The sequence below is a fragment of the Protopterus annectens genome, chromosome 2.part1 (assembly GCF_019279795.1).
Source record: "Protopterus annectens isolate FY-2018-M chromosome 2.part1, PAN1.0, whole genome shotgun sequence".
Classification (NCBI taxonomy): Eukaryota; Metazoa; Chordata; order Ceratodontiformes; family Protopteridae; genus Protopterus; species Protopterus annectens.
In genome coordinates, this window is record NC_056729.1 from 1,564,860,515 (window position 1) to 1,564,887,603 (window position 27,089).

Consider the following 27,089-nt stretch of genomic DNA (forward strand, 5'->3'; position numbering starts at 1 on the left):
GGTTTGTGATGCAAAATGCTTGCAGCTAGGACTGTGTCAGTGTGGTTTGTTTTCGTTTATATAAATGTATGATTGCCTGTGTTGTAAGTGATGGTTTAATAAAGATGATGTCCTTAATTCACCACAACAGTATTCATCACTTATGGGATTCCCTGCCTTGGAAGCCCAATGTCTGTCCAATCTACCAAAGCCTACCATTGCTAAGGTACACTGAACATCACCCAAACGCTCGCGTAGAGTAGGGCATAAAGGTGACGTTCAGGCATACCATCCTCAGAACTTTTGATGTTAAGTTGTCTATCTCGCCTTCATTCTTGCTGGATGGGTTGCCACTCTAAAAGCTCGAGAGTTGGTTCCACCGGCTCGAGGCTCCCCTTATATCCCACAATGCTAGGCGAGAGTTACCTCAGATCTCGTTTGCCGCTACAGCTATCGAGGTGTTGGTTTTCTACCGGTTCTTGGTAAGTGACTTTCTTGCATAGTTAGTTCCTTAAAACCCCTTTAATTTTAATATTTTTACTTATTTCCTTTAGTTTAGAGGAATTCTTATCCCCTTTCTGAAAAATTCCTGTTTTTTCCCCACAAGAACTTTAAGTTCTTCCCTGGGCCTACAGGCCCTTTTCCTTCCCTAGTGGAGTGTGTGTTATTTTTCTTAGTTTAAAAACCTAGTTGTTTTATTTTAAATTAAATTAGACAGAGTGTAATCAGTGTGTTTGTGTGTGTGATTACACCTTTGAGATGTCTAAAGAAGCAAAGGTCTCCGGATTCAAGAAGTGTGATGCGTGCTGTCAGAAAATGTCTCTGACAGACGCTCACACTTCTTGTGTCTACTGTCTGGGACCTTTGCACCTGCAGGACTCCTGTGCTGTTTGCCATGGCTTCAGCCCCAGGGTCCTGCAGGAAAGAAAAAATAAGTTAATTTTAAGAGGCCTTCTCAAGCCAGAGGATTCCCTTACTGTATCTTCAGGGAAGCCCTCCAAGGCATCTAGGTCTTCGGCTCCGACAACTGAGCCGAGACCTAAGGCTTCTAAATCTGCCTACATCGGCTCCGCTGGAGCCGATGAGTCTCAGTCCACAGTTTCTGTGGTCCCTCGGCTGGAGCCGAGGTACTAGAATTCCGTGTCGGCTCTGACCAGACGGAGCCGACAACTAGGAAGAGGTCCAGGTCACCATCCCTCCAGGATCTCCTGCTGTCTGAACGGAGCCAAAGATCTCACTCCTCTAGGTCATCGAGGCTGTCGGATCATGACCTTCAGAGGGTAGTGAGTCGACTTCTTAAGTCGAGGCACTGGCCCAGATGCTTCAGAGCCCGACTCATCAGTCGATGCCTGCCCCTGTCCATCAATATATTCCTCCTTCGACTCTCTTGAGCTCTGTGATAGCATTTCTTCCTTGGAAGAATCTCGGCGCCGGACTTCCCGGCCCGAGGGGTGAGTGGCATCGGACCCTTGTCCGACCCGCTCTTCCTCTCGGAGCGCTGGTGAGTCCTCGAGCCATCACTGTCGGTGCCAAGGGGTTCTCAGCTTCTCGGAGCGGGACCTCTGGCTTTGCCTGACAGGGGTGCTTTCGAGGTCATGCGGAGTGTGTTAGAGCCTGGCTCTACCCCACAGTCGGCTCCGTCCGCCCCTCCCCCACGGTGCCTCAGGTCAAGTCGACTCACTCCCTCATCCCGACTGCAGGGAGCCAGCTCTCAGGAAACCCCTGTGGGATCTCATCCTCTTCGAGGCCTCTCCTGACTTGGCAGAAGAGCCCCTCGGAAGAGGAAGTGTGAAACACATTGACTCACCTGAGTCAATCACATCTGATACAGATTTAGATGATTCGAGGGTTCCCCGTTCCCCTTCTGAAGATGTCTCTTTGCAGACATTCTAGAGATCCTGAAGCAGAGGAAATTGGCCAGCCCTTAACCGGAGGATGAATCTGTATATCTTGAGGCGTTTGGCTCTCGCCTTCCACCTCCTGGGTGTCCCCTTGACCCCCTCATGCAGGTGGTTGCTAAAAGGCATGGACGGCTCCTGATTCAGTGGACCCCACTCCCAGGAGACCCTCCAAATTCATAACGGCACCAGCAGACAAGCAGTTCTTAACAAAAGGAGTTTCTGTGGATGCTATGGTGGTAGCTGCTGCCACTAAGAAGGAATTGGCTGATCCTTCAGTACCTGTCCATCCACCTAACAAGGAATCTAGGTCCATGGGCAGGTGCGGAAGCGGATGTTTTCCAGCGACTTTTACTATGCGTCGCTGAACTACCTGTGCCATTTCACTCGTCTTCAAAGGGACTTGATTAAAAGGGACATGTTGAAGGATCCTACAGCTGCGGGTTTTCAAGACAAAATGAACACTCAGCTGGCTACCCTTAACTCCATAGCCAACTCCTCCATGCGCCTCCTTTCTTATGCGGCTGATGGAGCGAGTAGGTCCGCAGGGACAGGTGTGGCCTTACGTAGGCATTCCTGGATGCGGCTATGCAATTTATGGACCCTTCAAGACGTCTTTCACTAACACCCGTTTGATGGATCATCTCTTGGTCCTCAAGTGAAAGAAACCTTGACTAGGTGCAAGACTGATGGCAAGACTCTTTCTGCCGTCGGAGTCCGTTTTTTCTAGGCCTTACCCCAAAGGCCAGAAAAGTGGGAAAATGTGGTTCCGTAAACAAAATCAAGGGACTTCACGACGACGCACGACAAAGTCGTTACCCGCCAGAGGCAGAGGCGGAATAACAATGGTAGACGCCGCCTCGAGGCAGGGGCTCCGCAGAACCAGGGCAATCGAGAAGCCTTCTCTGATAAGCCCTTTCAGCATCCCTGAGGTGTTGCCCGCTGCCCACCGGAGGCAGTCGGGAAGGTTGTCACTGTACCCAAAAGCCTGGCTATCCCTGACTCAAGACAAATGGGTACAGTCCATCATTTCCGAAGGCTATTCTATCCCTTTTCTTCGCATTCAAACAATCAAAAATCCTTCCAGATGTTCCACCGCACAAAGGGATCTAGCGGTTTTGGAAATTTCAAAACTGCTTGCAAAAAGAGCAATTCAGCCAGTTCTAGCAGACCAGCAAGGATCCGGAATCTACTCAAGGTTCTTTTTAGTTCCAAAGAAAACAGGGACTGGAGACCAATTTTGGATCTCAGTATCTTGAACAGATCAGTCAAGAAAACAAGATTTCGGATGGTCACGCTGCAGTCCATCCTTCCCCTATTGGGAAAAGGAAACTGGATGTGCTCTATAGACCTTCAGACTATCACATAAAATGAACAGACGCCCAGAAGATTCCTCCGCTTCAGGCTGGGAACCAGTCATTTTCAATTCAGGGCCCTGCCCTTTGGTCTCACCACTGCCCTCGGTGTTTACCAAATGCATGGCAGTGGTAGCTTCTCACCTGAGACGACAAGGATTCCAGGTGTTTCCATATTTGGACGACTGGCTCCTCACAGCTTCCACCAAGCATCTCCTTCTGATGGCCAGGGATTACATTTTTCGCATTTGTCAAAAGTTAGGCATTTCAATAAATTGCGAAATGTCTGTTTTGTCACTATTACCTACATAGGCGCAAATCTAGACACAGTAGACATGTAGGCTAACAGATCAGAGAATAACAGACATACACAGACTGGTCTCACTCCTTTCAACAACAACAGAATCAAAGCCAGGTTAGTTCTGAAAGTGTTGGGAATTATGGCGGCTGCCATACCTCTGCTTCCATTAGCCAGATTCCACATGCGAATCCTTCAATGGATGCTCTTTACACAATGGTCATACCAGCAACTTCCAATGTCCCACACCATTATGATCGAAATCATCTCATGTGGTGGATGTCTTCCCTCAGCTCTGGTTGGGAAGACCCTTTGTTCCTGCTACTCTGACAACGGACGCCTCCCTGATCGGGTGGGGGCATTATCAGGGCAGGACGGTCCAGGGCACATGGCAACCAGACGAATGCCACTTGCACATAAATGTCCTGGAGATGAGAGCAGTGCTTTTAGCGTTGCAAGCCTTCAAGACTCTCTCCCCTTGGGAGCGATTGCAATCCAGACAGACAATATGTCTGTAGTGTGGTACATCAACAAACAAGGCGGAACCAGGTCCTACCCGAAGCACTCAGATTGTGGCAATGGCGCATTTCTTCTCAGCGATAGCAACGCACATCCCGGAAGTCCAATCAAATAGCGGACAAATTGAGCAGAGCTATCCTCATAGTGGTCTCTGAAAGACTCTGTTGTGACAGAGATTTTTCTCAAGTGGGGTCAGCCTTGCTGCGATCTTTTGCTACTCCCCAAAACAGCAAGTGCAGACATTATTTCACCCTATTCCCTTTACCAGGCCAACCCAGCAGAGACGCTCTAGTCCAAGTTTGGCCCGGGACTTCTGTATGCATTTCCTCCCTTCCCACTAATCTCTCAAGTGATACAGAAAGCTATCGCTCAGAAGGCCTCATTGATCCTCATTGCTCCTTACTGGCCTCGACAGGTGTGGTTCCCCTACATCAATTTCTATTGGAGCGACCTTGGCATCTGGACCTAGTTCCAGATCTTTTGATCCATCAGTCGGGTCAGTTGCATCGCTCCCTCCCCTCTCTGAACCTCACTGCTTGGTTCCTCCAGTTCCAACCTTAGCCAGGCTTCCTCAATTATCTCACTCTGTTCGAGATATTTTGATAGCTTCCCATAAATCTTCCACTAGGAAGATTTACTTGAGTAAGTGGACACATAATGGGCACAAGGAAGGGACATAGATCCTTTCACTGCTTCCATCCAAATAGTCCTTGATTTTCTAGCTGAACTCTTCCATGCAGGTTCATCCCCTTCTACTCTTAAAGTTCAATTGGCAGCTATCTCTAACTTTCATGTGGGTATTTCTGAGTCTGCCTTAATGTCCCACAAGCTTTTTTTTGAAAGGAGTTTTTCTTCTCAGACCTCCTATAAGAAATCCTCCTTCTCCTTGGGACCTAAATTTAGTTCTTACTTCTTTGATTCTACCCCTTCGAACCTGCAGCATCCTGTTCTTTAAAATTGCTATCATGGAAGACTCTCTTTCTGGTAGCTATTACTTCAGCTAGAAGAGTCTCAGAACTTCATGCACTCAGCTGTCGACCTCCTTATCTATTGTTCCATAAGGACAGGGTATCCTTACGATCCAACCTTTTTGCCTAAGGTAGTCTCGATGTCAAACCTAAATCAAAGCATTGACCTCCTGTCTTTTTCCAGAATTTTCCAATAGGTCTGAACAAAATTACACTGGCTAGATGTTCATCGTCAGTTGAGGTACTATTTGGATAGAACAAAACATTTCAGAAAATCTGATCAACTGTTTGTCTCCTATGCAGAAGGCAGAAAGGGACTTTCAGTTTCAAAGGTATCATTATCTAGATGGCTTACATCTCTGATTACCCTTGTTTATGAGATTAGACACCAAAAGCTGCCTAATAAACCTAAGGCCCATTCTACAAGAGCTTTGGCTACTTCCTTAGCCTTCCAAGACAGACTGCCTATTGACACCATTTGTGCAGCGGCTACTTGGGCTACTCCTCACACTTTCATTTCTCATTATAAGTTGGATTTAGCTTCTAGGCATAGAGCTAATTTTGGTTCCACTGTTCTCAGGAGTCTGTTCCGTTAGGCCACCGGGACAAGGTGCTAGGACGGTCCCATCCAGCAAGAATGATAGAGATAGACAACAACATATAGAAGTTATGTTCTTACCATAACGCTCCATGTTAGTTGTCTTCTTCTCGCCTTCTTGGGCCCCACCCTCCTTCCCCTGGCCTGGACAGACTTAGAGGAGTTGTGATTGTGACCTCTCTTTCTACCACCTCTTTCTTAGACATATGCTGCTTGCATATCTCCTGAATCAGGATGTAGGTCACCTTCTTTCTCCCTGTTGTTAGAGGTGGACTCTGTTTAGAGTTATTCTGTAACTATTATAAGCTGGGGTTAGCTTACAAACGAGATCTAGCATTGTGGGATATAAGGGGAGCCTCGTGGAACCAACTCTCGAGCTTTTAGAGGGCTTGGTCGAGGGCGAGGTCGGTTCAACCCATCCAGCAAGAAGAAGGCGAAGAAGACAACTAACATGGAACGTTATGGTAAGAACATAACTTCTATTTTGCCGCCAGTCTGAATGCTGTTTCTAACCATTGGTCCGTTTGCCTTTGTCAATTTTTCTGCCATTTTTACTGCATTTTTGTATTCCAGTGATTACTCCTATTTGCTGAAGTCCTCACCATTGCAGATAAGTACCTGGTTGGGGTTTTGTTCTTTTTCTTGAATTTTTTGTGGTGTTTGGGGTTAATGTCATCCAGGAGGGGTAAATGCCAGTAGAAACAGATCCCCCATAAAGACTCTGTGATAAGGGCCTTTTTTGCCTAGGAGCTTCTCACGACCATACTTCTGTTCGATTTGTCAGGCATTCATCCTGCAAACCCTTTGTAGTTGGCTTTTTTCCATTTCATTGTATCTTGAGAACCAACATCTTAAGCTTCTTGCTAAAGGTACAGTGGAAGGAACTTCCTGCCCAGAGGGTCCATTGTCGGGGAAGAAGAAGATGAAAAATGTAAGACCGGAATCTTCTGTTGCCGGATTTCTCTGCCATGTTCAAGTTGGAGGCCAGCGAGGATCTGGTGGGCAGCACATCCAACAAGGCTTTGCAGGCATCTGTTTCTGATTTTCAGGGGGGACCATGGTTCAGTTGTTTCCAAGGGGGTTCCGCAGATTCTTCTTAGAAAAGGAGTTCCTACTACAGTTGTTATATGCCATCCTGAGTCAGAGCCTTCTCAGTTTTGTAAGGCGGATGTTCCTTTAAAAAAGAAACAGAAAACTAAACATGTTTCTTCTGCTCCTAGGGATCCACAAAGTGAGTGGCAGGTCTTTACTCAGGGGTTATTTAATTTTTTACTGTCATTAAGGCCTTGTGAAGGGATTTCGGTTCCTGCTCCTCCTTGGTCCTCTTCTCCATGTAAAAGGTCAAGGGAACTGAATTCTTCTGAGGAAGGAAGAGTTGGATTCTGATGAAGAATCCCTTACTTATTCTACTCGGATTCCTTCTCCTTTAGACTGTGGGTCAAAAGAGGAGGAATCTCATAGTCCAGATTCCAGATACTCCTCCTGAGGAAATTTCCTTTGGGGTCAGAATCTCTAGGATGATGGGATTTTTTTAAGTGGGATTGTGCTCAGGTCTCTGATATTAAGAAATACTATGAGTTACTGCAGATGGACTCTCCTAAATCTGCATGTGTTCCTCCTGTTTTGGCTGCTTTACTGGATGTTTTTTCAAATGCCTCTAAAGTGCTTGATTCTCTGCCCCCTGTTCCAAACAAAGCCTGATAGGTTTTATAGGATGCCTGAGGATTGTTTCTTTTTGTTCAGATGTCCTGCTGCTGGACCCCTCTGTGATGTCTGTAGCATCTGATATGCCATCTCAATTGCTTCCTTCGTCCAAGTTACTGCCTTCTAAAAAGAACAGCAGAACCATGGACAGGCTGGTTAAGAAGGTTTATACTTCGGCTACCCTAGCTTTTAGGGCAATTAATTATCAGTCCCATGTATCTAGCTATGTGTTGGCTCTTCTTTCTCAGGCTTGTCAGCTTTTTTCTGATCTTCCAGTATCTGAAAGCAAATCTTCTGCTCTTTCCTTGCTAGGGACTTCCTGTCAAGTCATACATCATTTTAACAATTGTAGTTATGATGCAGCAGATGCCTCTTTTAGGGCTGCTGCTTTTGTTTTAGTAATGAGAAGGTATTCTTGGCCTAGGCATCAGCCTTTACCTGATGATATTAAGGCTTAGTTGATGGATGATCCTCTGGTTAATAAACTTTTGTTTGTGGAAGCGGGTGATGCTTTGTTTCTCTTCAAGACAAGGAGGAGGCCTTACAGGAGCTTAAACATGTGTTCATTTCTCCTTTGCCTACATTTCAGAGAAACTACCCTTCTAAGCCAACCTTTGTTCGTAGGCAATTGTGCCCTCCTGCTAAACGTAAAAAGGGTGGTAAACGGGCTCTTCCTGCTGTTAAAGTCATAAATAAATAAATAAATAAATTACCTTACATGCCTTCATTCAGGAACAACATTTCAGGAGTGCAAACAGAATTTTTATTTACAGTGCTGGGAGACTATCTTCATAGCAGCTGGTAAATCAGTCTGCACAAAGAAAAACTGCAGCAAATAAATGACTTTGAAAATGCTCTCATCCCTTGTAATTCTTGCCTCAGACTTCACGTGAACACTTTCCTATACATGACCCACCTGCATCAAGGGGTCCTGCTTTTTGACCTTGGATGTTTCAAACCTTCCCTAGAAACAATGCATTCCTAGCCTGGAGGAGTCAGGCCAACAAATTCCTTTTACAGTAGTTAACATGCTTGTGCTCCTACAACATTTACTTTTCCTTGTTACATATTAAAATAATACAGTTAAAGCACAGCAGTAACTTCAACTTATGAACCTGTATTTTTCCACAGCCCTGCATACAAATTATATTTTTTTCTTAATCATATTGTAGCATCAGTAATGAAACTGAAATTAATATGCATAGGTTCATAGGTTGGTACTAGGCTATTGGTCCTAGGGCCTATACAAGCCTAGCCATAACAATTCCCTGGCTATTTCTTCCCACACTATTTACTTCCCTGGACCCCTGTCTAGCAGGGAGACTGACGTGATCCCCGGGGTGAATTTCCTTTCTCCCATCCAATCGTCAAGGTTCCTTTTGAAGAGGGCCAAGGAGGTGCTCTGCTTGACATGTGTGGGTATTCTATTCCAGAGTCTGTGGAGTCTCTGGGTCAGGAACCTATCCCTCCAGCATGTTTTGTTTATTGTGATGACAAGGTGTAGATCCCCGGAGAGTGTGGCTGAGGGATTGGGATTTCTTTAAGTGTAGCATGTCCAGCATTTCTGGGTTTGACATGGCTTGTATGTTAAGCAGAGATCGCCTCTGAGTAGACGATATGTGACAGAGTATAACTGGAGTTTTTTTAAGGCGATCAGCATAGGGCATCTGCTTTAGGCCTGTGATTCTTTTAGTGAGGTATTTCTGTGGCCTTTCCAGTTGTTGTAGATGTCTTGAGAGGTACATACCAAATGGGACATTCTATAATGGGTCTAATGAGGGATGAGTACAATGGGACAATGACCTCCTTTTTTCTGGATAAAAAGTCCTTAGTGATGAGGTGTGCCACATAGACGGATTTCCTGACTGTTGTGGCGATGTGGTTATTGAAGTTGAGACCACTGTCCACCTGTGTCCCTAAGTCTCTTATCACACTTTTGGTGTTTAGTGTACTGCCACCTATGTGGTAATTCACGGGTGCATGTTTTTTGCCAAAGGGAATAACTATACATTTCTTGGCATTGAGCTTGAGCCCATGGCTCTGGCACCAAGCATCTGTTTCTGTAAGACCTTTTTTTAGAGTATCCACATAATTTGGGGATTCAGTAATGGCTCCCAGTTTGCAGTCATCTGCCAACTTTGTTAGCCAGAGTCCCTTAGTGTTGGCCTGTATGTCAGAGAAGTAGATTCCAAACAAGAGCGGTCCCAGGACTGAACCCTGAGGTACTCCACTTGTCACTTGTCTGGAGCTGGATTTGGAGTTGGCTACTTTTACAGCGTGGGTTCTGTCAGTAAGCCAGTTGGCAACCCATCAAGTGACATAGGGATTAATGCCCAGCTTAGTAAGTTTATCTATGGTTCCAGAATGGGGATGTGTCCAAGGCCTTGGCGAGTTCCAGATAGGCTGTGTGGACTGCCTTACCCTCATCCACGGCTCTGGAGACTGATTTGAAGAAGTCAATCATGTTCAGGAGACAAGATTGTCCCTTCACAAATCCAAACTAGGTGGGGTCCAATGTTTGAAGGTTGTCAATATCTTTGTTTATAAGTTCCATGATAATACATTCCATGGCCTTGCAGATCAGGCTCGTCAGACTGATGGGGCGGTAGTTCCCAGGATCCAAGGTGGATCCCCCCTTGTGGAGTGGGATAACTTTAGCTGTGCACCACTCAGTGGGCATGAAGCCTGAGGTGAGGGTATGATTAAACATGACACTTAGGTGAGGTGCCAGTTCATTTTGTTGTTCATGTAGTACACAGCCCGTACATTTAATAAGCTGATCTTTTTCCATAATGGTTTCCCCCCTTTCTCACTCAGTGTCATACAAAACATGTAATTATATGTTTTTTTTTTTCTTAACTTGATAAAATAAGCTTCAGCTTCATAATAATCATCATCTTCTGTTGAAATAGAACTGTCATTGATTGGTATGTGCAGGTGAAGTTAAACATCTTGTTATTACAGTCTTCAAAATAGAAAATATTAAAATTATCACAAATAAAATAAAAAATACAATGATAATACCCTGGATTATGCTAGTTCCCAAGTTACCAAAAATACTGCCCAACCATCCAAAAAGTGTCCATTCTTTTAATGTGCTGGCCAAATCTTTGGCCCTTTGCTCCATGAAATTTGCCAGTTTTTCCTGTTCATCATGATAGTCACTAATATATGAACAGCAACAACTCCTTATGAGGGCACATGACCCCCGTTTTGCAGAAAGCATTATATCAAGTGCCATTCAGTTCTGTAACACCACAGTTCACATTTCAGTCATTTCTCAATTTGCCATCCCGATGTGTTGCAAAGTTTCGTTGGCTACCTCCTGTAGAATTTGATCAAGCTTGGTGATTTCAAGCATTGTCCTTTGCACTCCATACCCAGGAATAAAAACCGAAAATACTTGCTCTGCCCAGTGGATTGCTCGCTTATTTCTCAGTCTACCTGCTGGTGGGTTTTCTAAATGTTGAATAGCAGGAGTAATATAGCCTACAAAGCAACATCCAGACCAGTTTGTAGGCAACCAGGGGTAGGCACGATCACCACAGATGTAGTAACCGTCACTTATCATGCCCATGCCACACCCATAGCTTTTTAAGTGCAAAGAGTCTAACACACTTACATGCCTAGTGTCATTACATTTGCTTTTTCCTACTGGTACAGTCCCATTTCTAGCATAACATTTGTCTCCATGATGTGTGGTTGCAAGTTGAAGAGAGACAACCTTTGAAAAATTAGATTACACCAGGTTAGACTGATGTCACTAAGGTCTTTTTCAAATGACACCTGTGATGCAGGGATGGGATCATAGGAATCCCTGCCTTAGAATGATGAGGTATATGCGAACATATCCAGCAGTTTGTTTTATTTAAATTTTTGGCATATTGCTGAAGGACCAGCAAAAAACTGTTTTCTCTCGACCAGTTTATAGAAGGAAACAGCAGCAGAAACAATGCAAGCGTACCTGTTGTCACTGGATTCATCAGGGACTGCTGCTGAAATTGACTTCCTCATTGAGCAAATGATTTATCTGTCGCACCTTGATCTCCCTCTGTTGGCTGCAATGATTTGTCTGGGGTCTCCCACATGGCAGGTCTTCTTGCAATTTGACAAATGGATCCACGTTGGTAGTCCTGCACAGCGAACAGCAGTCAGGGTTGTCAGCAGGACTTAAAAAGGACCCTTCCACCTCGGGCTGAGACCATTCTTTTTTTGGAAAGTTTTAATGTAATCCCAATCACCCAGTTGTAGTTGATGACAGGGCTAGTCAGGAGGCTTGGGTAACGCTGCTCTTACTCTTCGATGATACTTGTTGCAAAATACGAATCAAGTTCTTACAACATGAAATCATGACATCATCTGACAAGGTTAAATTGGCATTTCCCACTGGAGGGGTAGCTGGAAGGATCATGGGTCTCCCCATTAATATTTCATACGGACTCAACTTCCTGGTGGCATTCAGTGAGGCCGTTATACTCATTAATGCTACGGGGAGGGCATCGGCCCACTTTAAGTGGGTTTCAGCACAAATGTTCGAAATTTTATTTTTAAGGGTCCTGTTTACCCTTTCCACTAATCCAGATGACTGTGGATGGTTGGAACAGTGAAAACTCAACTTAGTGTTAAAAACTTTGCACAATTCCTTTACTAAGGAATTATTAAAGTGTATTCCCTAGTCACTATTGATAGTACATGGTATACCAAATCTTGGTATGTAATCATACATACGTTTTTTTACAACTGTAACTGCATCAGCTTTGTGACACGGGTAAGCTTCCACCCATGCCGAGAACATACACACCGCCACCAAAATAAATTGTAGATCATCAGTCCTTGGCATCTGAATGAAGTCCAGCTGCATATTAACAAAAGGTCCCCAGGGTGGTGGTAAACTTGTAATTTTACTGCTGGCATTTTTACTAACATTATACTCTTGATACCACACTGATTTACATACTGAAGTATCAAAGAGAAGACATGAGGGGCATACCAACTTTGGGTAATTTGATTAAATAAACCTGTCTTACCTGCATGTGCTGGTAAATGATATGCCCTTATCAGGTAAGGTAGCAAAGAGTCAGGCGCCACCAGTCGGCCATCCGGATGTCGCCATATGCCGTCAGAGAATTTTATACATCCACCCTTGAACCACCTCTGAACTTCTCCCTGTGATGCTTCAGTTTGAAAAGCTGACAACTTTCCAAAATCAAACACATCATTACTGTTGTAGTTTGTTGTAGTTAACATACACAGATTTTTACAACAATCTACTACTGCTTGTTTAGTAGTTTGGTCTGCCAAATGATTACCCTTTGTTACAATAGCTATACCTTTTTGATGTGCACAACATTTGATGACAACAGCCTCTTAGGTAGCAAAAGTGCATCTAACAATGATTTTCTGTGCCCTGAATTCTTAATTTGATTTCCTGAAGAGGTCAAAATCCCTCTCTCTTTCCAAAGTTGCCCAAAATCATGTGCCACCCCAAAAGCATAACAGCTGTCAGTAAAAATACTGGCCACCTTGTCTTTGGTTAACTCACAGACTTTTTGCAAAGCTACTAATTCAGCTATTTGAGCAGAGTGAACACCCTCTAATTTTTGTTGCAACAATATTATCTCTTTGGTGCAGACGGCTATTCCTGCACTCAATTGCCCCCTTTGATTTATTCCATAGGAACCATCCGCAAACAAGCTCAGGTCAGCATTGGGTATAGGAGTGTCCTTTAAGTCCTTCCTAGGAGAAAGCAAATAGTTACACACACACAAAATCATGCTCTTCACCATCCTCGGCAGTAGGTGACAGAGATGCAGCATTTAGAACAGGACAGCGGATCAGAAAAATAGATGGATCAGAAAGAAGTATAAGTTCATATTTAGTTAGACGTGCAGTCAAGAGTGGTTGAGTTTTCATTTTAAGCAAAAGAGATGATACAGAATGAGGGACAGCTTCTGTGAGATCATGGCCGAGCAACAGTGATTTTGCAAGATTAACTAGAATGACAGCAGTGGCAACTGGGTCTATATTATATGTTTGAAAACACTTATCATCGAACACCACTTCAGCGATCTTTAAAGAGCGAACTGCCATTACAGCGAAACCTCAAATCAGCGATTTTTTCCCTGGGGAAAAAAATCGCTTGCCCCATACAAAACGGCACATAACTTCACCGCCCAACTAAATATACCAACTCCGAGATCGCACCACAGTGGGGAATAGGGAAAACTCACTAGGATGGCCAAGCAATTTCTTTCCCAGGGAAAAAAAATAGCTGATTTGGGCTTTCACTGAAATGCAAGTTCGCTCCTTAAGGGTCACTGAAGAGGTGTTCAATGGTAAGTGTTTTCAAGCTTATAATATAGACCCACGGCAACTGCCCTTAAACAGGGTGGAAAACCTTTTTCAACAGAATCAAGTGCCGTGCTGTAATAAGCTAATGGAAGATGGCTGTCCCCATGTTTCTGTGCAAGTACTCCTTGAGCATATCCATTTCTTTCATGACAGAATAAAATAAAAGTTTTATCGTAGTCTGGTAACCCTAAAGCTGGGAGCAGTAGCTAAAGCTTGTTTTAAATTCTGAAACTAATTTTCCTCTTCACTATTCCAAAGGCGAGGCTCTGGTGTATCCTGCTTTAAGAGATTCAAGAAAAGTTTGGCAATTTCTGCCTAGTTAGGGATCCACTGTCTGCAGTATTCTGTTATACGCAAGAAAAACCTAAGCAGTCACTGAGTAGTAGGGCCTTAGATATTGCATCAGTACGAGATGGTGATACCTGCTTGCTACCCTGAGATATAAAGTGCCCAAGATAACGTACCTGAGGTGACCACAATTGTAGTTTTTCTGTAGACATCTTGTGTCCCTTTTCTGCAAGGATAGTCAGAAGATGCAAGGTATCCTCCTGACATTGCTGAAAGGAATTTGAGGCTATTAGTAAATCATCTACATATTGTACCAACACAGACCCACCTGGAAATGTCACATTCTTCAAATCTTTTTTCAGAATATGAGAAAATAAAGGAGATTCACTATATCCTTGTGGCAACTGTGTCTAGGTATATTGCTGTCTCTGATAAGTAAAAGCAAACAGAAACATACTGTCAGGGTGAATAGGTATAGAAAAGAATGCTGAACATAAATCTGTTACGGAAAAGTAATTAGCTGTAGGTGGTATGCAACTCAGTATTGTTGCTGGATTTGGAGCAATAAGAAAAGTACACAATACTGCATTATTTACAGCTCTTAAATTTTGTTCAAATCTATAAGTATCCTTTCCCGGCTTTTTCACTGGGAAAATAGGAGTATTAGAAGGGCTTTTAGCTGGTATTATTCTTCCTTGCAGTATCAGAGACTGAGTTACAGGTTTGATTCCCTGCTCTGCTTCCAGCTTTAGTGGATATTGTGAAACTCTATGGAGAGGTTTTGATGGGTTTAATTTTATTTTTACTGGTTCTGCTGATTTTAGTATATCTACTTCATTTGCATGCTTAGCCCACAAGTTGGCAGGTATTTGCTGTAGTAACTCTCCATCTGCCTGTATGCTTCCAACACGCTGTTCCTCAGCTTCTGCTAAAACTGCTAATACTTCCCCTTCTGATTCTGTCGGAACATCCAGATACACCCCTTCTGGGGTACAGTAAATAGTACAACCCAGTTTGCATAACAGATCTCTTCCTAGCAGATTTACTGGTGCAGTACTACTCAAAAGAAAAGAATGCTTTTCTTTGATCGGACCTAAAGAAATGGGGATGAGTTCCGAAACAGGATTAAGATTTACTTCTGTGCTATTTTCTTGACATAGTCAGTATGGAGCTTCCTGACTCCTTCCAATCTGAGGAGGAGGTTGTTCTTCTTTCGGCTTTTCCCAGTTAGGGGTCGACACAGTGGAACTCCGGTCCGCTAATGATTGGCAGTAGATTTTTACGGTGCCGAGATGCCAGCCCGATGCCCAACCTTCAGTGAAGGCACGCCCATTCACGCATATCTTTCGAACGCCACTCGACCGTGGGGAGGACATGCAGACTCTACACAGAAGACACTCCAGCTGAGAATCGAACGGGAGAACCTCTTGCTGTGAGGCGACAATGCTACCGATGCACCACGGAAAAACTGCATTATTATAATTTGGTTGCCATTCAGTCCAAGTATCTTGGAGTCTCTGCATTTGCCTGTGTGGGCATTCCCCTCTCCAGTGTCCTGCTTCTCCACAATTGAAGGAAGATGTGTTAGATGAAGCTGGTGGGGCACTAGCAGCTCATTGCCAACCAGCTGCACCTGTTTCCCCTCAGCCAGCATCTTTACTAAACCCTCTAGCAAGTGCTTCTGCTTGACCCCTTGGGTTTTCCAGCTGCCTGATTTGTAAAGTTAACAGCTTATCCTCAGTATCCTTTGTCTGATGCAGTGATTTGCAGCACTTAATGAAGACTCTAAGTCATTTCCTTGCCAGTCTATAAGCACTTGCTTTATTTGATTTTGTACAGGGGCTTGCAGACCCTGCACAAAGGCTGCTGCAATAGTTGGCTTAGCTTGCTCCTCTGAGTCTGGTATTCCTGAATGTCTAGCAAATACTGTTTTAAGGCTACTCAAATAGTCTGCAGGGGCTTCCCCTTTATTTTGTTTACATGCTTGTATTTTAGACCAGTCAGTCCTAACTTGACACATGTCCGTAATTTTGTTTAACAATGCTGTCCATTTATCTGTTAATGCATTCCCTGTGAGAGTGAAATCTGTTATCTCAGCCTTTTCCAGTAACTGCTTCCTTATTTCATCTGAAGTAACTACCCAAAGCAGCTGATTTAAATCTGTGAAAGTAGGATTGTAACATTCTATTATAGTTTTTAATTTCTGTTTGAATTTTAATGGATCTTCTCTAATATTTGAAAAATTTTGGACATAGTATTCAAATCATCAGAGGTCCAAGGACGATGAACAAGTTCTCTATTGTTAGCCCCCAGAATTTCCCTGAGATGTGCCAAAAGATCCCCTCCAGAGGTCGCAGTCTCCTGTTGTACCCAGTCATGTCAGTGCAGGATGAGATACAGGAGTGTCAAATACTAATGCCGCTGTTGGGGAAGTAGAAGCTATCTGAGAAGGATAGGAAGAAGAACCTCCCTCGACTGTAAATGCCTGTTCAGAAGATGAAGATTGAACAGGGGAACTAGTCTGAGATGTCCCAGTATCATGCAAACTGTGTGTCCAGTGGACTGAAAGGTAGGGGTCTGAGAAACAGCAGAGTCTTGTACAGAAGGTACCCGTACCTGCGCATATGGGAGTGGGGGTGCAGTAGGTACTGGAAGATTATTATCTTCTTCAGAAGTTACTGCTTTTTGGCCATCCTCATTTTGTTTCAAACTTGCTAAGACAAGATAAAGGGATCCCTTTTTATTGGTCTGTACTGCCTTTTTAACCTCTCTTACCTTTTGCAACAGTTTCTTATTAGCATCCTGTAACCCTCTTAATGCTGACTCTTTTTCCCTTTTAAGTGCCATTCAGGATGGTGCACCTTTTGTGTTTTATATATGTTTCCACAAGGAAAAGGATTTGTATTGAGGGTTCATTTTAATAAAGGATTTAAAGAGTTTTTGGATGTCCGTAGTGGTTCATCTGTGATATAGTCACAGTGTTGTTTTTTCTTTCACGGAACATCTTCAGCTGCTGGCAGGTTTGTTTTGGACTGTTTTTGTAAACACTACAAGTTGAATGGTATCTCCAGAGCTAAAGCTGGTTTTGCTAATGCCATTCTTTATGGCTTCTTAGGTGGCTCTACTGCTGCTTCCTCCTCCCAAATTTCTTCTTGAGCTTTGACACTTTCATAAATGATGAATACTGCAGTCGTGAATGTAAGGACATAGTACAATTGTGTAAAATTATACCATAACTGTAGATGTCCTTTCCTTCACCGCTGCAGTATTCACTCCCTCCCTCCATCCCTCTAGTCTTTTTCCTTCCTGGATGTGCAGATTCTATTTGTTTTTTCTTGGACTGGTGTTCCTACAGGGGCAATCAGCTCTGAGGATGGTATGCCTGAATATCACCTTTATGCCGTGCGCTACACGAGGAGTGCTTGGGTGATGTTGAGCATACCTTAAAGCAATGGCAGGCTTTGGTAGACTGGATGGACATTGGGCTAGAAAGCCAGGGAATCCCATAAGTGATGAAAACTAGTGAAGGCAAGGATATTTACCATTATATGGTCAGATTTTACACAACTGTGCTTTTCTTGTTTAAAAAAAACCGGCAGGAATTGGATAATTTATGTAATGTTGTTTAGGTTATATGATACATAGCAATATATGTGAAGTATAATGTTTGCAAACGTGAACTTGTTAATACAGTTCGATTACTTTTATATAAATGTAAATTTGCCTATGTCGCAAGTGATAATTCAGTAAAGGTGTTTAAAAAAAGAATGTTTCACAGTAAGTGGGATTCAGCCCTTTAGACAAAAACAAGATATAGTAAAATAGGCATAACCAGTAATGAGGCACAAACTTCTACAAAATGGCCAGTAGTAAAAGGGCTAAAGAATTTTTTTGCAGTTTGTGACAGGGAACTCAGTAGCTAATGGGCCAGCTGGATAGATTGCATGTTGCACATACTGCTTAACGATACATTTTTAAGAATTGTTAATGGACTCGACATTTAAAGCAGGTGCACCAATAGGATTAAGTAAGGAAGAATTTTGTTCTGATTTTGAAAGTTGGAAAACTGAAGAAGCATTTTAGTGTCAGGGAATCATTCACAATAGCGTTACTGTCTGGTCACTGTTGCACTTTACAAATGTAACTTGTGCAACTGGTTTAGCTGTAGTATATTTTTTATTTAAAATTAATTACAATTTTGTCTTTTTGTCTTGTTTCATTCATCAAAACAGTTTCCTTAAAAGTTTAACAAAATAAGCATTTAAAACAGGTCTGATGTACTGTAAGTGCAGTGAAGTATTGAGTGATGTGTAATTCACTGTCTTCTTGTATCTTTAAATGAGGTTTTGCAGTACTCTGTGCTTAACATTACAGTGCATTGTGGTTAATAATCTATAACTGAATACTGTGTTGTAGTTACTTTAATAAGTTTTTATATAAATGGTGCCTTAGCACAAGGGGATACCCAAGGTATATAGTGGAACTAATACAGGTGACTACTCTGTGACTGTTTCAGTGAGTATAGTAGGAAGTATTTAAAGACGTTATCACCGTAACACTACTAGAGTTTTGTTAGTCTGTTGTAGTAGCAGTAAAATGAAAAAAAAAAGTGGTTCAAGCATATAAAATATTCATGGAGCAAAACTTTACAGCTCATTAGTACGTCTCTGAAAGGAGCATAGCTCAGGTAGACATAACTGAGCTGGTGCTCCTCTTACCAACCCATGCAATGCTGATGCACAGGTACCTACTAACACACACATATGTGCACACATAAACTGACACATAGACAGCTCCAGTCATGCCCTCACTCACATGCACACAGAAACGAAATACATGGCTTTGCTGTACTTCACCTGCTGTGGTGTTAGCGGCCCTGCTTCTGACATAGGCATCAATGGATGCACTCCTTCAAAAGACAATGTTCATTTTTATTTTTTCAGTCCCAAAATAGCATGTTAGAGTTTAAACAAACACCAAAAGAACAGAAAACGATGAATCAATGCAATGTTAAAGTTTGTCTTTTAGTCATACATATGATTCTGATCCTGGTGAAAGGCTCCAGGAAAAAGCATATGGATGAGTTACATTAATTTTTGGTCTGGACTGCCAGATATGCATGGAGTTTTCTCCAGCAAGATCAGTGTAGCGCTGCATGCTACAGGCGTCTTACTGCTTTAGTGCTACTGCAGTCTTACATAGTGAGCAGTCTTGCAAGAAACAAGCTTACAAAGTGTGTTGTATGTTTCTGAATCCCATACACTCTATATTACATCCATTTCAGTATAATACATGTAAATTGTAAAGCTGTAGTTCTTCATGGCTGACATGCAGTTTATTCTTCATTCTATAGTGATTAAACTAATTTGTTAAAGAGCTTATTTATTTGTTTATTAGTCTTGATTAGATTCGTTACTTAAAATAATCCATATATACCTCAACCCAGAAGTATTTAGTTGTGGCAAAAATGTGAGTTTTGTCTGTCCTTTTTCCTTACCAGTTCACAAACTTGAGATGTACATGCTTTGTTTTGTAGACTGCTTTGCAATACATGAAAAAACTAAACTTAATTTTGATTTTGTGCCATGTCAGGCCTGAAGGCTTCATTAGAACGAATGCAGCTGGAGTATGTTGATGTGGTGTTTGCTAATCGACCAGATCCCAACACACCTATGGAAGGTAGGCATTGACTTCTTGTAGTATTAGTGAATAAACTATAACATTTTGATTAACAGTCATTGTTTAACACACTAGTCTAATAAGCAAGATATTTTACATTTCTGTCTGCAGCATTAAAATCAGTGCTTGTGTTTGATTTACAGTGTTTCATTGCTTTTGCTTCAGCTGTGGACTCCAGTAATCAGTCGTGGTATATAGTCACTATCGAGACTCTATACAGAGCAGTGTGATTTCATATAATTATTTATTCATGTGACTTATTATCATATAGTGATTCTGTTTAGAATAGTAAGAGCACAGTAGTCTCATTTCATTTAGATTTTTCTTAGGTGGTTTTTATTTATTGTGACTGTGTTAATGTTCTCATTTTGCTCCTTTTGTCTTATTTTTCTGTCTTATTAATTACTACAGTTGCATTTGCTTCATTTCTTACTTATCTGCAGGCACTTTAAAAACTACAAGGCATTGTTTAACTTAAAGATAATTGTATAGGGACCTTCTTGTTTGTACACTCAGCCGTCCAAAGACTGTGAAAATAATGAGGAAGCATATCATGGAACAAAGTTGTGTCTGTATAGAGAGAGGTTAATTGCAGCCATACTTATGCCACCACATTCAGTTGCTATCAACATTTTGTCAGATCAGATGGCATGTCTCAGTCATCATTAAATGTTGTAATGCTTTGTTCCTTCTACTTTTCATTAAACTGCCTTATGAGTCTGCTACTTAGACAGAAGATCTTGAATGTTTAATGCAGTTTTGTTTGCCTTTCAGTAGTGGAGGAATTGTGGCTAGAAATAAACTCTGTATGTTCTTCGTGTTTCACTGTTGCAGTCATCACATTTGGGTTATCCCTCGGCCGGCCCGAATACCAGAGGCTTAGTATTTCTGTGTCGGTTGCTGTCGCTTCAGGACTGACGTCAGGTCATCAATAGTATAATGTAAGGCAGCCGGCGCCATTACATCAGTCTTTCTTGCCATGGAGCCCGAAGCAGAAGCAGGTTGCACGAGTGCCGGTCAGCCGCTACATGAGTTTCGTCTACTGAATTGAAGTTGAAGTCTTCTAAAGCTAAGTACCCCATTGAGGATCCTTTTTTCTTGCACTAACCGATGTCAGAAAAAGTTAATAATCGTCGTACCTGTGGAAAGCAAATACCACACCGAGACTTCCATTCTTACTACATCACTTGTTTAGGCCCAGACCACGACGTCCCCCATTGTTGCTTCTTTGCTTTGTTCAACACCAGAACTATCCGTTGTTGGGCCCTTATTGTAGCTAGATATTTTTGCTTACAGTCCTCGAATTCCGATATGGCTTTGGTAAGCCATCCAGCAGCAGATATTTTGAAAAAACGTAGGACAGAGACAGACCACACAGGTCCAGACCTACCAGCGATGCTTCTGTTAAGCTAGTCGTCAGTTCTCCGGTCCTCAGTGAGGCGCTTTCACAGCCCCTGATGCCCGCTTCTGTGGATTTGCAGGCTGCTACTGAGACCCTTTCGGAGTCTGGTGTGCCGCAAAACTCTTCTTCAGCTTAGGATTCTGCGGTTGTCTCTACCTTAGATGGGTCTGGACTTGCTGAGCAGGAACTGGCCTCTGAGGGTCTGGACTTGCTGAGCAGGAACTGGCCTCTGAGGAAGTCCTTCACACTACCGATTCTCGACACAAACCATTGTCTTCTTTCGCAACTACCGTTCTTTCGAAAATGACTGAGTTTCTTAGGCCAAGGGTATGAATCACACCCAAGAAACCGATGACCCCAATCTCAGGCACTTGCTTCCTTGCCTCAGTCTCAAATGCATATCAGGGCACAAAATTGTCAGTTCCATATGTTAAAATTTCATACCCTGGAACTCTTCAAACAAAAAAAATGTCTTCCTTTCCTGCTTGTGCAGAATCTAAAGAGTTACAAGAGTTAATGCATTCTGCATGTCAAGTAACTAAACACCCCATGCACTGTGGTTTTGACACCGTAGAAGCTTCTTGCATTGCAACAGTCACTGGATCTGTCATTAGAAGGCATGCATGGCTTAAGGAACAGCCCCAGCCAGACCATGTCAAATCTAAATTGTTGGATGCCCCCTTGCACAAAGACAACTTATTTGGCACTAAGGCAGAAGAGGTCTTAAAAAGATGGAATAAAAAGCAAAAGGTATGCAGACAGTTAAGGATTTCCTACAGGTTCAGCCACCCAGGTTCAGCAGGCATTGTCCCACCAAGAACTGGTCCTTTCCTGCTGCCACTAAGCCAGTCCAGCCCAGGTCCCGAGGAACCAGACCCCCCCCAGACAGCAGCCACAGGGAATGCAGAGATCTAAGCAGTGGACTACCTCCACTTCAAAACCAGGGAGTTCTAAGCCACCCCCTTATGGTAAAAACTCACAATGATTCACCTCCCCCACCCTCTCCCTCTGCCCACCTTCACTTACCCCTAGGAGGAAAACTCTCCTTTTACGCAAGCACCTGGGCCACCATTACCACCGACCACTGGATTCTCAACATAGTGTCTCAGGGATACAAATTTTCCTTCCACACCCTTCGAACCCCAAAAAGGTTCCCAGATTTACCTCCAAACTAGTGGGCAGAGTCTCAAAAGCAAATCCTTTCCCTGCTTTCTATGAGAGCAGTAGAGCATGTTCCTGCAGAACAGGTTGGCCAAGGTTTCTACTCCAGACTTTTTTTGGTGCCCAGAAAAGAGGGCACCTGGAACCACATCCTCAATCTATCCATTCTAAACACCTTCCTGGTGATCCCAAAATTCAAAATGCTCACTCTCCAGCAGCTGCTACCCATGCTGTCCAAGGACACTTGGCTAGCCACTTTAGATCTAAAAGAGGCTTACCTCCACATTCCTATCAGGGAATCATGCAGGAAATATCTCCGTTTCAGGGCAGGATCTTAACACTTTCAGTTCTCTGCGCTTCCCTTTGGCTTATCTACTGCTCCCAGAGTTTTCACAAAATGTCTGGCTCCGGCTATTGCTTTTTGCAGACAAAGGAATATCCAGATTTACCCATACTTAGATGACTGCCTTATTCAGGCAGACAGCCAGGAAAAGCTGTTCAAGCACCTGGCCTTTGTAAAGACCCTACTAACCTCCCTAGGGTACACAATCAACAAAAAGAAATCCAAACAAGTGCCCACCAAAAGGATTATCTTACTGGGAGCAAGCCTTGGACACAGCATCCCAGATGGCATTCCTTACACCAGAAAAACAATTTTTTCTGACAGCCTACTTCTCTGAAATAGCCACCAGACCCCAGTTATCTGCAAGGAAGATCCTGAAAGCTCTGGGGTTCATGGCATCTTGCATACTACTCATTCCATATGCCAGACTGCATATGAGGAAACTTCAGTAGTACCTAAAAAGCCTTTGGTGTTAACACTCTCAAGACCTGGAGACTCTTATACCTATAATTCCTTGCCTCAGAAAAGATTTTCTTTGGTGGGCAACAGCATGCTTCCACAACAAGGGACTACCTTTCTCACCACACCACACCCCCCTGCCGCTCAGACCATCACCACAGACGCATCAGACTATGCTTGGGGTGCACACCTGGACAGCAGGTACATACAGGGCCAATGGAGCCCACAGCAAATCCTTCTGCACATCAACCAAAAAGAGGATGATGGCTGTCCAGCATGCCTTGATAGCTTTCAAGCCTTTTCTCTCCCCAGGGGCTCTCCAGATCAAAACCAACAACACCACTGTGATGTGGTATATCAGCAAGCAGGGAGGGATACACTCCTACCCTCTATGCAGGCTGGCCATGACCCTTTGGCATACAGCCTCTGCCATGCAACTGCACCTGTTAGCACAATTCCTACCAAGTTCTCTCAACTCTCTGGCAGAACCAATTAAGCAGAAATCTTCTGGACCCACATGAGTGGCAACTCGAGAAGAACCTTCACACTAATAACTCAGAAATGGGGCACCCCGAAGGTTGACCTCTTTGCCTCCCACACCAACTATCAACTCAGCAAATTCTGCACCAGGGAGCATCACTGCTTGGCTTGGAAAGTGGATGCCCTGTCCTTCCCTTGGGTCAATCTGTTGGTCTATGCCTTTCCTCCACTACCTCTCATCCCCAGGGTACTGCTCAAAATAAAGGAGGAAAAACCAAAGATAATTCTTATAGCTCCAGACTGGCCTCACCAGCACTGGTACCCCTTGCTGCGCAGCCTGTTCCCACTGCCACCATGGCATCTTCCTCAGAATCCAAACTTCCTGACCCAGAGGGAAGGGGGAATGCATGCATCCCCAATTGCAGACACTCAAGCTTGGCTTATTCCCTAACCCTGGATTAATCTGCCAACCTCAGTAAACAGGTTCTAGATGTTATACGTGAGGCACTAGAAAGTCTTATGTTGACAAATGGAAAAGGTTCTGCACCTGGATCCAGGCTAAGGGAGCCAATACAGCACAGCCCTCCCTCCCTCCCATCCTGGATTACTTAGCTGACCTACTACACAGTGGCCTTTTTCGCCTCTATAAAAGTTCATGCCTCTGCTATCTCTGCTCATTTCCCCACTGAGCAATCCCTTTTCTCACACCCTTTGATCAAACAGTTCCTAAGAGAGGATAGCAACTTGAGGCCACCCAGAAGAGCACCAACCCCAGCTTGGGACCTTAACTTTGTGTTGGAAAAGCTTACCTTGCCCCCTTCGAACCAGCCTCTTCTGCAGAACTAAAATTTCTCTCCTGGAAGACAGCTTTCCTTCTGACCATCATTTCAGCCAGAAGAGTCTCTGAGCTGCAAGTGCTCATGGCTGTGGAACCCTTCATCATCTTCCATGCTGACAGGGTATCTCTCAGAACTAACCCATCCTTCATGCCAAATGTGGTGTCCAGTGTGGCTCTCAAACAATCCATTCATTTGCCCACCTTTTTTCCTAATCCTCAGAACAAGGGGGGAAGGACCCTGCACTCTCTAGATGTGCACAGACAGATCAGATTCTATCTAGACAGGACTAAACCCTTCAGAATGTCTGATCAACTGCTGGTTAGCTTTGCTACAGGGGCAGAAGGCAAAGCCATCTCCAAACAAACCATTTCCAAATGGCTAGCACACTGCATCCATTTCTGCTACAAACAACATGGAAAGCCTCCCCCCAATGGGGTCAGGACTCACTCCACCAGAGCAGGCTCCACCTCTGCAGCTTTCCTCAGAGGAGTCCCACCAGGGACATCCTGGAGGCTGCCACCTGGACATCTGTTCACACTTTTGCCAAACATTACCACCTGCCTCTCTTCTCCAAATCCAGGGCAGGGTTTGCCTCTGCAGTCTTGCAGGGCATCCTAGCCAGCCCCTAGTTTCCTTGACTGCCTCCACCCATTTCCTCAGCTTTGGGAATCAACCCAAATGTGATGACTGCAACAGTGAAACACAAAGAACATAGTACAGTTGGTGTACACTTACCATAAATGTAGATGTTTGATTGTATTCACTGTTGCACTCCTGGTTTCCCTCCCCCTTTCTTCTCTTTCCTTATAAGGGACATATTGGTATTTACTTTCTACTGGTGGGGTTCTTCCACCAGAACCTGGCTCCTACTTGGGGGCTCCTGACATGTTAGAGCACGAAAAACTGATGTAATGGTGTCGGCTGCCTTACTTTATACTACTGACGACCTGACATTAGTCTTGAAGAGACAGCAACCAACACAGAAATACTAAGCCTCCGGTGTTTGGGCCGGCCAAGGACTACCCTGGCAGGGATAACCCAAATGTGATGACTGCAACAGTGAATACACTCAAACATCTACATTTATGGTAAGTGTACACAACTGTACTTTCTACCAGCCATGACTGGCTTGTTATCCACTCAATTACTTACTCTTGGAAACGCTCTGGAAGGAGGGACAGGATATTTATTTATTACTTTTGTTTACTGGGAAAGTCCCATCTTTAGCAGAGACCCTGGGAGAAATGCTCCACTTTACAGAATGAGGTGAAGGCAGTTATACAAGATTTATGTAATAAATGTATGTGCATACATAGCCAAGTAAATAGTAATAGTAAATTTGTGTACATAGAATAGTATATGAACATACATAGAATTGCAATGATATGACAATTAATGAAAACATGACAGATAAATGAAGAATACAGTAAAATATCAGCTAATGTTAATCTTAAAGGAGTCTAGCTTCTTTCAAATGGAATCAGCTGAAAATAGATATTGAGTAGGACATAGTGAAGTCATTATAGGATAAAGACGGTTACAGACTATGGAGGAATATTGAGAATGCCCAGGTCAAAGGGAGATATAGAGGTAGTAGTAGAGGGATAGATGATAGTCAGATAGTTTGAGATTGTGAAGAAGTAGCTGAATTATGCCTATTACATAAAAAGTGGTGACAGTAAGGGTTTGGAAATTGTCCAGATCATTAAATGTACAGAACTGGAAATCTGAGTAGGTAGGGCTTAGTTGAGTTTTCATAGGTTCATAGGTTGGTACTAGGCTATCTGCCCTAGGGCCTATACAAGCCTATCCATAACAATTCCCTGGATATTTCTTCCCACAGTATTTACTTCTCTGGACCCCTGTCTAGCAGGGCGACTGACATGATCCACGGGGTGAATTTCCTATCTCCCATCCAGTCATCAGGGTTCCTTTTGAAGAGGGCCAAGGAGGCGCTCTGCTTGACATGTATGGGCAGTCTATTCCAGAGTATGGGGAGTCTCTGGGTCATAGGTTCTAAATGATTTTAGGGAGTGTTCTTGTCATATTGCTAGTGAGATTAAGTTCCAGCATTTAGCAAGGTGGTGTGTGTGTGTTTGTTTATGTATCTACATATATATATATATATATATATATATATATATATATATATATGTATGGGAACCTGTCAGATCAACAAAACCACACTTCCCCGACGACCAGATCATCGAGACCACATCGCCGACAGAGGAGATCGCCGACAATGGTGAGTAGTGCAGAACGGGATCTATTCCCATTTCCGCAATGTGGTGCAATCTCAGAGTACTGAAGAAAATGGCATCGGCTGCATCTTATATACCCCTGTCGCACTGACGTCAGGAAGGAGGCTACAGCAGCTGACGCCGGACCGGGGCTTTGGAGCTCAGGCCAACTGGGGAACCGCCTGACGGCAGGATGGCCCAAGTGTAATGACTGCAGCAGTGTATACACTCGAACATCTACATTTATGGTAGGTACAAAACTGTACTTTTCACATATGTTGAAGCTAGAGAAGATCTGCCCAGGTAAACTCTGCAGAGTTCATTAGAGTACAACTCCCCTTTTGGTATGTACCTCACAAGACATCTACAACAACTGGAAAGGCCGCAGAAATACCTCACAAAGAGGATTATTGGCCTCAAACAGATGCCCTATGCAGACTGTCTCAAAAAACTCCAGCTTTACTCCGTCGCATATCGCCTACTCAGAGGCGATCTCTGCCTAACATACAAAGCTATATCAAACACAGA

General features: G+C 43.5%; 1 protein-coding gene across 2 annotated transcripts in view; it reads left to right on the forward strand.

Moving 5' to 3' along the window:
* Nucleotides 1-27,089, forward strand: part of KCNAB2 (potassium voltage-gated channel subfamily A regulatory beta subunit 2) — a 1,357,533-nt gene that overhangs the window by 921,026 nt on the left and 409,418 nt on the right. For both annotated transcript variants that reach the window (XM_044063012.1, XM_044063011.1), the window contains one exon: nt 19,551-19,637. In XM_044063012.1, coding sequence (XP_043918947.1) covers nt 19,551-19,637 — 87 coding nt within the window. The remainder of the gene's footprint in view (nt 1-19,550; nt 19,638-27,089) is intronic.